This window comes from Simochromis diagramma, unplaced genomic scaffold (genome assembly GCF_900408965.1).
Source record: "Simochromis diagramma unplaced genomic scaffold, fSimDia1.1 OVJJ01000321.1, whole genome shotgun sequence".
Taxonomy (NCBI): domain Eukaryota; kingdom Metazoa; phylum Chordata; class Actinopteri; order Cichliformes; family Cichlidae; genus Simochromis; species Simochromis diagramma.
In genome coordinates this window covers 8983339-8996186 of record NW_024386772.1, presented here as the reverse complement: position 1 = coordinate 8996186, position 12848 = coordinate 8983339, and the positions used below count along the sequence as shown (strand labels likewise).

Genomic DNA, 12848 nt, shown 5'->3' with positions numbered 1-12848 from the left:
TTGTTTCTCATGATGCATCTTGAAACCAAAAGGCTTTCCTGTTGACCAAAACCTTTTTTTTCTCGTCTTGGCTCAAGCTGAACTGAAACTGCCACAGTGGTACGGCCAGACAGTTTGGGTTCAAAGGAAGGAGAGAAACCAGAGTAAACTGCGTTTATAACTAAAGAGAACGCAGCACAGCTGTTTAAGCCAAAATTGTAATAGAACATTAATTCAGATTAGTTACACAGGCTTACTGCTGACACGGTTTACTTTGAAAATGTCACAACTGTGTTTTAGTCCGATCTACAGCCTGTATATAGCAGACAGCCATTTGTTGGTGAACTCCAGCAGTGCAGCGTCGAGCTTAGCGTTATCATTGTGGTAGTCTTAGTGTTTTAAATCCGGACGTGACAAGTTAGGGGTGACGGTATGGTGTGAATGAGCGAGAAACCAAGAGACACTTCAAGCTCATTTTAGAAACTAGTACTACGTGTCAGTCAGAAAGTGGGGTTGCTCTAAAGCCTCCTTTACTGCCTTATTTGACTATACAGTGTTCGCTCGTTTATCGCAGGTGTTACGTTTTAAAAATGACCCGCGATAGGTGAAATCCACGAAGTAGCAAACTTTATTTTTTACAATTATTATAGCTGTTTTAAGGCTGTAAAACCTCTCACGACACACTTTCTACACTTTTCTCAGACAGGCATCGACGTTTTCACACGTGTCTCTCTTGTTTAAACACTGTCAAAGTTCAAACCTTTGTAGAAAAATAAGTCCAGTATTATAGAATGAAATCAAAGATTTAGGTTAGAGCAACATGAATGAATCAATGGTACAGAAGTAGAGGAAGCAAGAAGAATGAGTTGAGTAAAGTTTGACTTATCTGACCGTTTGGTTTCACTTAATGCGCCTTATAATCCTTTGACCTCGACACTGTTGTGTTTGTTGTCTTCTGCTAGCGAAGATTTATGTAAATTTGACAAGCTGAACGCATTCTGTACTGTACAGGAGACACGGCACAAGATTGATTGAAAATAAGCTACATCCGATCAGGACGCAGAACACAATCTGCTGTAAAAAAAAAAAAAAAAAAATTACACCCCCCAAAAAAATCCATGAAACAGCGAGGCTGCAAAAAGTGAGCCGCGATATAGCAAGGGACCACTGTAATGGGGACATAATTTACAAAATAGATATAATATTGTATTTAGTAAGACTTATGGCCAGCAACTGAGCCTATAAAGTCTTAATGAAAGTCTTTACTGGTGTCACAGATCAAGAGAGCTGGGGCTATATTCCATTTAACCAAACTTCTTTGGTTATAAGGAATCGAGAATGGAGGTTTAACTTTTCAGACCTCAAATGTTTTTTTTTCCCTTTTTCTGGTTTCATCCGTCTCATGTGGATACTCCCACTTTCCCATTGTTATGTGTTTTCCCAGCAATGGATAATTTTCTCGCTGTTGCTCAAGCATGTTGTCATATTTACTTTGCAGCCCCCAAACCCAGTTTTAGCTGCACATACGTTTCTTTCAGTAACAATTCTTCCTCATTTTTGGCCTGAGCAAAGAAATCTCTGGTATTTCTGGTTATTGCTCTTTCTACACAAGCTCCGTCCACTTCCTGTTTACACTGATACCTGCCCTGTGTACATAAACGGTTATGTGATATGTGATGATTTATGATGATGAATAAATAAGTCTAGAACTGCCAAACAAACATTATAGACAAACAGCTGCGCTAAAAAGTCTGTCCAGATGAAGATGGTTTTCTATGTGCAACAGTGTTTTAGGTTGAAAATGTATTGGCGCATATACACTTAAGGTGCTTACCACCTTAACGTCGCTAACTCATCTTGTGCGTCACCCTCAGTAATTATCTCAGCTGGGAATTTGCTTACTGCACCATTTCCATTGATGAAGCAATGAAAACTTCAGCCCGCTGTAGCTTTTTTTTGACTGTGATCGGCCTGCACAATGACCCTTGTTCAGCCCAGTCCACATCAGCCCATACAATGAAGTCTTTTGTAGGGTTGATTCAGTCTGATATCATGCTGGAAACTATTTAGATGAGGATCACATGTTGTTCGGGCACGCCGTTTCTAAGATTCTCCTCTTACTCATTCAAGGGGAGAATGTCAAACCTCCTATAGACAATAAGATGGTTGTATGTAGTCTCAGGACACACCAGGAAGAGATGGTATTCACAAAGAAGACTGACTTACTTCCCTTTGTTGTGTAAAAAGACTTCTCGTTTTTAAGCTGTTCGCTTAACATGCTGTCAAACTGTTGGAGGTTTAATGAAAATACAACCCTGTCAGAAAGTCTGATGTGCATGCTATTGATCTTCTGATTATGGCATGTAGCACAAATAGATATCTTTGACATTTACATTATTTTGATCTGGTCTAACAGCCCTTGTTTAATTTGGATGCCAAAATATTTTCATAGTTTGGAATTGCCTTTCAGATTTATGAGAATGCAATTGCCTGTAAAATTGCTCCCTGAATACCATTTGATTCATTTCATTATTACTTTATGCCATTGCCTTTCACGGCTTTTCTCAGAATATGCTGTAATGTTTAATATTCTGGCTTAATATCTAAAACATCTTCCTGAGATCAGGTCGTCTCCTCGAAGGTATCACAGCCTTGTTGAATTTCATTAAGTGCTCTCGACATGCATTTTGTGCGTACTTGCATGTGCTCTCTTATACGCCACACAGTGCAGAGTTGTACATCGGGACTTAGCTGCTGCTGAATTTTCCCACACTGTTGCAGACAGGCTGGAGCTAGAGATTCAGCGCTTTGATGATAAGCTTCTACAGCAAACAAATGCAGCAGGTTTCAGGTCTGGCAGCTGGAGTCCAAGCCTAAAACTAACTGCTTATCAACTACTTAATCCCAAAGTGGTGAAGGCCATTTCACGGTCAAATGATTCAACAGGGTGGTACCTTATCTAACTGAAGAGACAGAGACTATGCACACAACTCTCTTGTTATTATGTGAAACTCTATCTAGTTGTCTTGGCATGTGTAGTGTATATAACCCACGGTGAGGGAGTTTTTACTGTCTGCTGCTTCCTGAAGATTACAGACGCAAACAGCCCACGACTGAGACGTTATACAGATTTATCAAATGAGCTTTCTTTTCCCTCCTTGTTCCACTAAAGTGAAGACAGGCCTTATCTATCTATTCTTAACAACACCGAGAATGGCGACGCTACAGCTTAACTTTCCACGACCACATGCAGCCACCTGTATATGCCCAGCGGCTCCAGTAGGAGGTATGTTGTAAATAATTTACCTGTGCAGAATGACTGAATAATTCAAGCGCTGAATTAGACACACGTGTTGTTGCATATGTGACCAAAGGGTCTGCAAAAAGGAAGCAAGCTTTGGTTTGAGTAGAATTCATATCCAGGTGGGTGCTATTTTGTTTTTAAACACATTAAGATTAAAGAAATATGATATCTTGGTTTCATTGTAGTGTAACATGTGTCAGCACTCCTTTGCATTGATTTCCTGTTGCAGGATATTAATGCGCGGTGAAGGGCGGGGACCTGTGCTGATAAAATAGTAGAGCACAATTTTCTAGCTCCTGGGCGAGATATAAGGCTTTGTGACGGAAGGGAAGTGGGTGCATGTCGTTTGATGGCGAATACAGATAGAACTTGTGGTGCCCGTTTCTTTTTACAGGGATAAACATCTAGTTTCCTTATAGATAACTTGATGCGCTTTTTCACAGTTTGGTTTTTGTCAGAAACCAGCTTGCCGCCCGGTGATCTGAAGCAGGATGTTTTTTTTTATTTATTTATTTTTGTCTAGACGTACATTTGCAATCGACTTCCATAAATACACCACATGCACACAGCCTGCTGTTAGGAGGCCATTTATACTTTTGTACGCTATTCATATCTTTGGCTCGTGATCCTGTCATAAAGTAAACACTGGTGTGAGAGCCTAGCGTTGGATGCCATACAAATCTGACACTTGATACTGAAGCTACAGCAACTAAAAGGTAAAATCTGCTAGGTTAAAAAAAATTAGAAATCTAAAAGCCTGAGCTGAGATATTTGGAAAAACAAACAAACAAGGCAACGCCTGAGCTTTTCCACCCTTCTCGGCTGGGCATATCATCCATGCCCACCATCTACCTTGCCAGTCGCAGCGGGCTCGCCCGCCCACTATGCCTGCGCCTCAGCTAGCTGTGACACTTGATCTAAGGGTCAGCTGCGTCGGATATTTCTGCTGCCTCTGTGTGTATTTTTTTTAATGTCGTAAGGGCTGGTTTGCTGTGACAGCCTGTCACATGTCACTAGGGTCAATTCGGATGACTGCAGCTTTTGCTGGCGCTCAGTTGCGCTTGACTCTCATGCCTGTGGCAGTGATTCGCAGAGTATTTTCTTTCCTGTAAAATATGCATAATAATCAGTGGAAATAGAGAGTGGCTTCAAAGTCTGGACCACACAGCTTAATTTTGTTTTCCCACTGCTCTCATACTCGCAAGAGTGGCCAGAAAAGAAGTGACACGTTAGTGGCATGTTCTAATTACTCCCTTGGTTATATCATAACTTGTAACTCTATCATCAAATCAACTTCCACAACTGGTGAAGTCACCTGGCAGTAATGTCTGCCGTGCAGTATACCACGTCTATTTTTAGCGCCTGTTTTCTCTTCTCCACGCCCGAATGAAATATCAGTAGCTTTGTAGTTTTGTCAGCTTCTTAATTCATCCCAGTTGGAGGCACAATGTGCTATATAAAGATCAAAAGCCACCTTCTACAATTAATGCGCAGATGGGTCTCAGATGCATTCAGGAACTACACAAGACACAAGCCTGCAGTGTTATTTTGTGCAAACAAATTATATTTAGATCATCTGTCAGTGTGAGATACCTCCACCCATTTTCCTTGAATGACTGTATAGCCATGAGTTTCTACTCATCATTACGAAATTCCCTTTGGGGAGCTTCTGTCAACTGCATATTGAGACTGATTTAAGAGTGTTTCAGCTCTAGATGACATTTAATTTGAAGACTTTTTCTCTTTTTTTGTGCTGTGTATTTATGCTGCAAAGAGCCTTTTATGAATAGTATTTCTAGTTACACTAGTAAAAGAATAACTAAGTAAGAGTGACTACTTGAATAATGCAGTTTCCCTCCATTGTTTCCAGTGTTAAGTTTTGCCTCCAGCAAGGAAAGAAAAATGAGAAACAATGGATAGTAGGAGCATTTATAGTGAATGACTAACTGTTAGAGAATGGGGGAGTGAAACTAATATAACCTGTTTGTTCATTGTGTCCCTCACCTGTTAGTCTGTCTGGAATCTGCATAGATTACATACAAATGTCAAAAAATCCATCAAGCAAGAATGTTTAGGTAATGCATGAATGCTAATTTAAAGCTTGGCTTTAGTGAGAAAACGACCGCAGGAACCGCATGCAGGAATTAAAACGAAAACGAAACCAAAATAAAGAGTATTGACGGAGGAATGAATGCTCGAGGCCAGGAAGCACTGGTGCTTTCATGAATCGGGTATCTTGATTTTTCACTCCTCAGATTAACCAGGTCATCCATCCTTCGTATCCAGCCTTTCTTCCTTTCCAACGTAAACCTTGGATGTACAAGCCATGCTGGGAACAAGCAGGACCCTACTTGGCCAGGCACCTTAGGTTCTGTCAGCCTCAGTGACACAGCTCTCTCAGCCACCCGAAGTGTGGTTGCAGCCAGTCTGCCTCCTGTAGAGCAGCACATAGCAGCAGAGCACACACAGTACCCGGAAACCAGCCAGCTCCTGTCCATAATTGTTAGACTTCATGTGGTTTTTGGCGCTGCCATTTTAGCTTGGCTTAATTTCTACCAGAGCTCTTGTGGAATGTGGGTATGGCATTCACTGAGATTATAAACGACCGCGGATGGAGAAGATTCCAAGACTGTACAAATGCGTCTCTGGGCTAATTATCTCAGAAATGTTTGATTCGTTAATTTGATATCTAAAACAACTGATATCGTAGAGTTTCATACCCTTGGTAAATACCTAGATAACTCATTTGTACCGGAAAAAAATGTTATTGTAATGTTGATGGTGATGAAAATGTAAAGCGACTGACTGAGAGCCGTAGATTGTGATGCAGGCGTGTGTGGAAAAGGCAATGTCTCTGATATAAAGGAGGTCACAGCCAGATTACTATTTTATTTATGAGAGGCATGTAAAACACAAGGGTTATGCGCCTATCCAAGGTGCTTCACATATTTGAGGCATACAAGCTGCTGGACAAAAACTGATATGTTGCAGAGAAAAATAGCACGGCCTCCGTCTGAGAGAAGCTTTTTCTCTCTCTTGCTCCTGAAAGTGTCTGAGGTAGCACTTAGAGCTTCATCCTCCAAGCTTGTCTTCTATTTGACTTTAAGCCTCACCTGTGACAGCTGGGCCTCTGTTGTCATAAGCTAATGTCTTTATGTGCATGACTGAAGACCATTTCCCAAGTGATTACATTAAATGATGGCATGGAAAACTTCACTGGGCTCGAGTTTGTATGCAGACTATAACGCAGCTTCCCAGACAGAGAATAAGAGCTCCGGTTATGCTTGTCAGCCCCACTCATTATGGCCCATTGGACGTCCCCGCACCTGGAGAGATGTCAGCTTGATCTCTGTGTTTTGTTCGCCTGTCTGTCTTCTGCTGCCTAATGTGTCCTGGAGAGGCAGAATGAAAAACAATCCACGCTGTCGTGGATCTCGTGATTGAGTAGGAAGTGTTAGTTTCTTACAAGGACCAGCTGACAGCAGGGAGCCAGTCTTGCGAGGCGCAGTCCTAATTTATGGATGTGGGTGTTTTCCCTTTCCCGCTTTAGATGTGAATCTTGAAGTCAAAACAAATCGTTTGGAAATTTTTTTAAAAAAGTAGATTTAATCTGTGGTATGCACACATCAATCAGCAGTGGGAATGTAAACAGACACTTGAAATTGTTGCCATACGCCACGAGAAAAAAAAAAAGCACAGTCACCTTCATAGTAGACATTCGGGTGCGTTTTAGCCTTGAGTCCCCAAGTGATTGCAGATAACAGTGCAATGTTGAGGAAAGGATAATCCAGCACTCTGAATAAGTGCCAAAGACGGAGTTTAACTCCTCTTCCCCTAAGGATATCTGCTCCTGAAGGACATCCTGCCTGTGATGTCCAGTCTTCCTCAGACAGGGACCAGCCTTGAATCTGACCTTTTCCTTGCAGTGATTTATGTTTTTTCACTGTGAAACGTGTGTTGGTGCAACTCAGCAATGATTATACCCACTGTTCCAGCTAAACCCCTCCAAAGACAGGAGTTGCAGGCCCATGCCAGGTCAGCTGCAATGTTGATTTTTGAGAGAGACGAGAGAGAAAGACAGAAACAGACTTCCAAGGCACTTGGCTTGTCTGTCTGTTAAAAGTTAGAAGTTCACATTGGGATTTGACCAAACGCCCTTGCAGCCCACTGACCAGTAGACTAATGGAAAATTATAACAGTAGCATATGGCTGGATTAATCCTGCCACATCAGGTTATACTGGCATCTCCAGCAAGACTACTTTTACAGATGTGGAATGACTGGGACACAGTCCTTGCCATTCTTGCTGTTCCCGCTCTGTGAGATATACAAAATATCTCTTTCAGCTGTCAGATTTTCTCTCTGACGTCATTTACATAATCTAAAAAATTGTTTAGAGAAAATGAAACTTGTGATTGCCTGTAAATGACAATCACTTATGCAAATACAGATGGGATGAGTGGGATGCAGCAGGCAAGAAAAGAGCCTAAAGCAGGAGGAAGCTTAGCGTTGAAACAATAATAAGTAAATTAGTCTGATTCCACCTAACCCTCCTTTATTTTCTGAAGTCAAAGCACCATCAACACAGCATTCAGGGCAAAATAAGTTAAAGAAGGAGTGGCCCAAGCCAAAGCAATCAAAACAGATTAAGCATAAATCAAAATTAGCTTCTGGGTGCTTCAGTTCAGTCCCAGTTTATGCCTGTCTGCAACCCTGAAGCGGATGCTCCCTCCTCCCTCCCTTCGCTGATCTGCTCTATATCAGGAGCCCCGCTGTTTGAACTAATGGCAAAAGTAATTAAATGTTGGATATTCTAGCTCGGGGCAAGAGAGATGGCTGTTGTTGCAACAGTGAGTGTGTGACTGGTGTCACACTTGTATTTTCCAAATGTTAGTGGCCGGGCAATGACAAAGATGAAGACAGTGATTGTTCTTTTGTGAATTTACATGTAAATTAAACAGATTAAACATAAGTGAAGTCACCGGAGGCCAAATATATGGGACAAAGTTGAGAATAATAAAAAAGTAAATACATTTTGCATGCTGTCATCGCTCTACTCATCAATCCATTTGACTCATCACCAGCCGGCTTTAGTCCAGTCTGCGGTGATAATCTGGTATCGGGAAGTGTCACTCGAGGTCAAACAGCAGTTGGGATAAATACCTAATAGGTGCATGAGTCCAAAATGTTCCACAGGGAGAGTGAATGACAGATAAACCCCCAATGTAGCACCCTTAAGTGTATGCTATTGTATTATAAAGATCCCATCTAGATTTTCTGCGTAAAGTAGCACTTTCCCAGCATTGCAGTGGGAGAAATGTCAGCATGTGACACAGCAATTATACCGGTGCCCTTTTATGAGCCTGCAAATTAAGAAATATCTGTCAGGAAGAGGTCAGCCATGTTTAAATGTTAACACACTGGCGATGACCCTGCTGGTCTCATTGTGAGGCTTTCTTTCCAGCTCTGCTGAGATCAACTGACAACACTTCCCATCATCACTTGGGCTTGAAACAGAAGCCTGTGGTGCATTAAACTGGCAATGTGGAGCAGATGTGGTCACTAGAAGGCGTGGACATTTTTTTAAGACGCTTGAACTGTAGAAAGAGAAGTGAGGACATGACCCAGTGTGGCTGATGAAAGCTTGAGTCAAAGCCCCTGATGTGATTTTATTTTTAAAATGAATGAAGAAATGAACTGCCATGTGAGGCATTTTAACCTCATGAGAAGCCCAGTCAGAGCTTGCACAAGGACAGGGAAGGGACTTATCAGATTTATTTGTTTTTTTTTAACCGCTCTATAGTCTCACAAGTTCACACGTTTCCACTTTAAAGAAAGGCAGTCAGTTATTTTGTTCATTCCTCCAAACTGCTGACTGAACAGCTGATTTAATCAATGATAAATGAGTACAAAAAAATTCATAGGGTAGTGCTTGATCTTTGGAAGTGCCAAGGAGTAGAGTAAAGGGGGTTAAAGAGTGCAGATTTTCATGGGAATTAGGAAAATAATAGAAAACATACCCAGAGAAGTGAAGTTAGATGATGGGACAATTAAAGGAAAGGCTGGTGATAACAAGGCTGCAGCTACAGACGGGGCTGTCTGATGCTGATGTATACTGAGCGCCTCCTGTGGTCCGCGGGTCTTGTCGTGGGAGCACATACACAGTCATTAGTCTCTTGTAGAGCTGCTTTTAACCGCAAAGAAGGATTGCATTAGATTTTTAACTGTAGAATTAAGGGATTATGTTGAAACCTGCTAACTTCCTCACTCCGAAAAAGATATTTATTGCTTTAAAAAAAAGACTTAAGATGATCTGTTTCAAGGAAGGAGTGAGCTGTAGACTATTCTCAGTGGTTTCCACTTTACTGTCTGATAATCAGAGCTGTGTGAAACTGTGTGAACGCCCATGCTTGAATAAAATAAGAGGCCTTAGCACCCTCTTGTGAAGCACTTCTGCAGCACAAAATCATTGTGATCACCATGTTTACAGCAGAAAACACATGTGCATTGTGGCCCTGTGGTATTTCTGTTAATTGCATTTGATACATTGAGGCTCATTATATTAATGCCATCTGCTCCTTCTCTGTGTGCATAGCTGGCAGGCCTGGGGTGGGACAGAGAACATGGCTGAACCACAGCGGGAAAGCACCAGCAGCCTGCAGAGGAAGAAGCCTCCCTGGCTCAGGCTGGACATTCCCACGACTCAGATGTCACTAGATGAGCCTCCCACATTTGTTCAGGTGCTCTTTCCCTTACTTTTTGTCACTGTTGTCATTTATGTGTGTTAACACTTTTCCAATAAATCTCCTCTGCAGCCGGTGAAGAGACAGGGTTTTCTGCGCAGTATCAGCATGCCAGTCGAGCCCTCTCACCTCCAGTCCCCACCCCGCGATGTCTTTGACACCCGGCGGCCTGTCTTGCAACGCCAGTCATCCATCACTCAGACCATTAAGAGGTAAAACACTTGTTTTTTTTTAATTGCCATCACCCACAATATGGAAGTTTAGGATTAACACTTCAGGAAGCTTTAGAATTTTAACTTTAAGAACTTAACATCTCCTTAGCAGAGTAGCATGCAGTGAAGCTGTAGCCCACGTCTTGTTGGCTAGAGTTTGTGACTTTAGTTTACAGATTATGGGATGTCATGCAAAGTTAAATAGTGGATGGTGGCATGTTAAAAAGTAACTTCCCCTCCCTTACCTTTTTCCAAATTTCCTAACTGCTTCCCGTTAACATCTTGATGTCCTCTGCCCGGTATTACCTTCCTAATTTTGGAACTTTAAATGAAAACCTTTACATAACAATCTGCTTTGCTCTCTCCGCATGGCTGCCACAGCGCTATCCAGCTGCACATTTCCTTTTCACTGCCTGTTGTTGTCTTTTCTCTTTTCTTCTCCTTCCCCTTTCTTGTCCCTTCTCGCCACCTCGTGGTCCTGCTCTGCCTGGTCACAGCAGCAGGAGGGTTCACTTTGAGCGGATTAACACAGTGCCCGTTAAGGGGCAGCGGGCTGCACGGCGCAGCACCAGGAAACACCACTCTCTCTCCAGAACTCTGCTCAGGTACGCCAGGATGTGTTTGGTTCAGAATGAGGCTAGAGATCTGTAATTACTGAGTTCACTATTATAATATATGGGCTTGATACTTTTAATGCAGCCTTAGACATTTGATCGGTATCAGTCCAGCTGCTGGACAGGAAACCATTTCTCTTTTAGTCACTGGATGTCGCATCCATGCGTCATGTCACCACCACAAAGACTTCTTTATAAATGAGTCAGAAGGGCATGCAAAACCAAAAGCTGTTATTTTCCTGTTACTGTTACAAACAAATGTTGTAGTAATGGCCAATAATGGCCATCTGCCAAACAAATCACAAGATGTATATGTTGTCTTAGAGCAGTGCTCATTAGTGAACCAGCATTTTAAGGATGACATGCCAGATTTGACGGCCCCTTTAGATTAGAGAGTATGTTCCTGGGCAGTGACAACGACCAGGCATAATCACGGAAGCCAAGCTGACGCAATAAAAGGCTCTCAACGTCTGTGCTTATCACGCAGTCCTATCACCAGCATACACTTCAAGAACTAAGGGTCACACAGATATTACATCGTCTTAAGGAAAGGGTGAGCTTAAGAATACATAAACACCATCAAATTTCCACCTAGCCTTCACTCTGCAGCTGGCAATTAGTGCAGAAACAGCTAGCTGGCCTGAATTTTCCTTTGAAGAATGTTTCCACTTCCACTTCCTGGCCTCGGGGAGCTGTAACATTGTTTGCTCTGGTACTTATTAGGCTTCAACTTAAACAACATGATTGCATGTGTATACATCAAGGGTTACCAGAATGTGCCGGTGTGCAGAGTGGGACACAAATAAAACTTAAAAAGCATCCTTATTGTGTGTTTAATGGGATTTACTGTCTGCTGGTGTCAGTTAAGATTTTATTTGGCGCCTCAAAACTCAACTAGTTCCTAAAAGTGCGTGACTACACTGCGCATAAATATTTGGAGTGTGTAAATGTGTGACTTTCCCAGTGTATCTGGACATACGCAGTACATGCCTAGACTTGTTCCCTCTCCTGTGCCCATTACTTAGACTATCTAGGGCACCTTTTTTACACCGTGGGAGGTGTTGTCTTATCAGTGCCTTGCATGTTTGCCGACCAACTCCTCTATATATTGCAAGGTTCTCTCACTCTGTCTTTCTTTAGAAAGGTAGGTGAATTTAATATCTCTGCGGGAAATGAAGCTGAAAAGTTGGTGTTTGTGGTTTTAAGGGGAACAGCGGACTGGTTTGGAGTCAGTAAGGACGGAGATGCCACTCAGAGATGGCAGAGGAAAAGTTTGCGCCACTGCAGCCTGCGCTATGGAAAGCTAAAACCACAGGTGATCCGAGAGATGGACCTGCCCAGCCAGGATAACATCTCCTTGACCAGCACTGAGACTCCACCTCCTCTCTATGTCCCCTCCTCACAACATGGCATGCAAAAGGTAAAGGGACACTTTGACACTACATGTTTAAAAAAACCAAACTGATCTAATTTAGCAGAGAGGACATGAAAATAACACTGCTCAAAAGACATTACAGTGTAAGTGTAATAAAAACTTATCTAGCAGGTGTCACACTGTTTATTTTGTTTGTGATTGCAAATAAATGTGTAATTTTGATGAAAAAAAAAGAGAAAACACAGGTATTTATGGCCTTAATTAAAGAGGGGAACTTTTTAAAAAACATGTATCTAATATCTGAGGTAAAACATTCTTGTGGGATCTGCCTAACTTGTTGATCCACTGATCTCCAGATTGTGGACCCACTGGCGCGAGGAAGAGCATTCCGCATGGTGGAGGAGGTGGATGGTTACAGCGTGCCCCAGACCCCCATCACCCCTGGAGCTGCTTCGCTTTGCTCCTTCACCAGCTCCCGCTCAGGTCTCAATCGGCTGCCTCGCCGACGTAAGAGGGAGTCTGTGGCAAAGATGAGTTTCAGGGCTGCAGCGGCGCTGGTCAAGGTGGGAGGGAGGGATCCAGTAAACAGATTACATTTAAATACATGCAGTCTTTATAAAAA

The 12848-nt window shown here is 42.3% G+C and overlaps 1 protein-coding gene across 3 annotated transcripts in view; it reads left to right on the top strand.

The window, feature by feature from the left end:
• Positions 1–12848, top strand: part of rhbdf1a (rhomboid 5 homolog 1a (Drosophila)) — a 28854-nt gene that overhangs the window by 9577 nt on the left and 6429 nt on the right. Inside the window, exons 2-6 of one of the 3 annotated variants that reach the window (XM_040047005.1) lie at positions 9878–10022; positions 10098–10237; positions 10738–10842; positions 12058–12271; positions 12583–12789. In XM_040047005.1, the coding sequence (XP_039902939.1) occupies positions 9906–10022; positions 10098–10237; positions 10738–10842; positions 12058–12271; positions 12583–12789 (783 nt within the window). In that variant the 5' untranslated portion in view covers positions 9878–9905. Of the gene's footprint in view, positions 1–9877; positions 10023–10097; positions 10238–10734; positions 10843–12057; positions 12272–12582; positions 12790–12848 lie in introns of all 3 variants that reach the window. The other 2 variants (XM_040046998.1, XM_040047009.1) reach the window with 2 other exon arrangements.